This window comes from Bactrocera latifrons, unplaced genomic scaffold (genome assembly GCF_001853355.1).
Source record: "Bactrocera latifrons isolate USDA-ARS-PBARC rearing strain unplaced genomic scaffold, ASM185335v1 scaffold_482, whole genome shotgun sequence".
In the NCBI taxonomy this organism is placed as follows: domain Eukaryota; kingdom Metazoa; phylum Arthropoda; class Insecta; order Diptera; family Tephritidae; genus Bactrocera; species Bactrocera latifrons.
The window spans coordinates 164913-166662 of record NW_017537137.1 but is presented as its reverse complement, the minus strand read 5'-3'; the positions used below and the strand labels follow the sequence as shown (position 1 = coordinate 166662).

General features: G+C 41.5%; 1 protein-coding gene across 1 annotated transcript in view; it reads right to left on the bottom strand.

The window, feature by feature from the left end:
• Positions 1 to 426, bottom strand: part of LOC108973498 — an 8558-nt gene extending 8132 nt beyond the window's left edge. The window contains exon 1 of the mRNA XM_018940800.1: positions 141 to 426. Coding sequence (XP_018796345.1) covers positions 141 to 228 — 88 coding nt within the window. The 5' untranslated portion in view covers positions 229 to 426. The remainder of the gene's footprint in view (positions 1 to 140) is intronic.
• Positions 427 to 1750: the final 1324 nt, after the last annotated feature.

Below are 1750 nucleotides of genomic sequence, written 5' to 3'. Positions count from 1 at the left end.
TCTTTAACGATTTATTTATAATATTTATATATATTATTTAGTGGTTAACTTAATTTTTTATGAATTTAAGTTTTGTTTAAACATCCGTTGCTTTGTTTTAATCAGTTGAGCTTTCAGCTTTGGAACACAAACTAACTAACCATTCGGTATGCACTGCAGCAGCAGCAAGATGACCGGCAAGATGAGCAAATGTAGCACACTTGTAGGCGCGCTGTAATAGCTGCACATCGCGTACGCTTTTTAAAAACACTTGCACTAAAAAAGACGGCAGAATACACTGAACTTTTTATTAAAAGTAAACAGTCGTTGATAAAACTTTTGTAAAAAAAATACAATTATTATTATTTTTTTCTTCAATAAAACTAAGTGGCACACAAAAGTATGCTTCTATAATGAATACGATCCACTAAGCTGCTCAGCGCTAAGTCGCTTCACTACGCAACGCTTGAACGTTTCGTCCGCGTTAATAATCCTTTTCGTGTCACAGCGTTTTGCGAACTGAACTCGACAAAATGAAACAGCAGCTGAAGGCGAGCTCCAACGACTGGCTATCGTGCGCCGCAAGCCGAAGTGTAGTGTAGGCGAGCGTGCGTGCGAGTCCTGTCGCCAACGCCACGAAGTTACGAGGAAATTTTGCAAAGACAGCAAGTAACTTACAAAGCGAAGCATGGAGCAACTTTAGAAGTCGCTTTGTTTTTGCAGCAACGCCAATAAGGAATTTTTTGCGGTAGTTTAAATAAAAAATTCCCCCCTCTTTTGGTGGACGGAAGGACGTACGCTGAGCTGGCGATAGCGACACAACTTGCGAGTAGCTAAAAGTTGCTGTGGGAGTTATTCAGTTAAATTCGCTACATTTGTAAGGAATTCACTGCCAGCGGCGGCTATGACGACAGCGCCGTCGACGACAGGAGAGCAGCGCTCGCATCAGCGGATGTTGAATGAAAATAAAAGCGACAGCGATGAATTTATGCCGTTTATGGTGACGTCGCAATTGACAAGCGGCGATATATGGTGTTGTAGCCCAAAGCAAGACAAAGTTAAGCAACGCGGCGCACTTTGAATATACGACGGCGGCGCGTCACGCCTTGATAACTCTTTGTTGCTATGTTCGTATTTTTGTGTGTGTGTTTGAGTGCGGGCGCCGCAGCAAAGGAAGTCGCAAAATTGTTTCGAATTAGAAAAGTTAGCCAAGTTAAGTGTATGAAAGTTAACGCCGCATTTTTGCGTTCTCTGTGGTTGCGGGTACTCGACCGGCGGTGACACATTCATGACGTTCGCTGACACGCAGAGTGCGCAACAATGCGAAATAGTTGTGAAGTGTATTTCAAACAAATAATAAAGATTTGATTATTTCATAAAAGGTTTGGAATTATGAAATCATCACTCAGCAATAAGTTTGGATGTTTTAAATAGAAGATATTGTGTTCATAACTAAAAATACTATAGAATGGTCTGTAGATACATATGTGAGATTCGAAAATATAAGACTTCTGATTTCACTTAATGTGTGCTAATACGATAGTGCGCAGAAGAACAATTCCTTTTCGGTGTTTGTGGCCAATTGGAGCTTCCAAGTGCAGGCAGTTCCTTCTCCACCCCCTCTTTTCAACAGAGTAGAGGTCTTCCTCTTCCTCTACTTCCACCAGCAGGTACTGCGTCGAATACTTTCAGAGCTGGAGTATTTTTATTTACTCGGACGATATTACGAAGCCGCCTTCTCTTAATTCGCTAAACTATGTCAGTGTCGTCA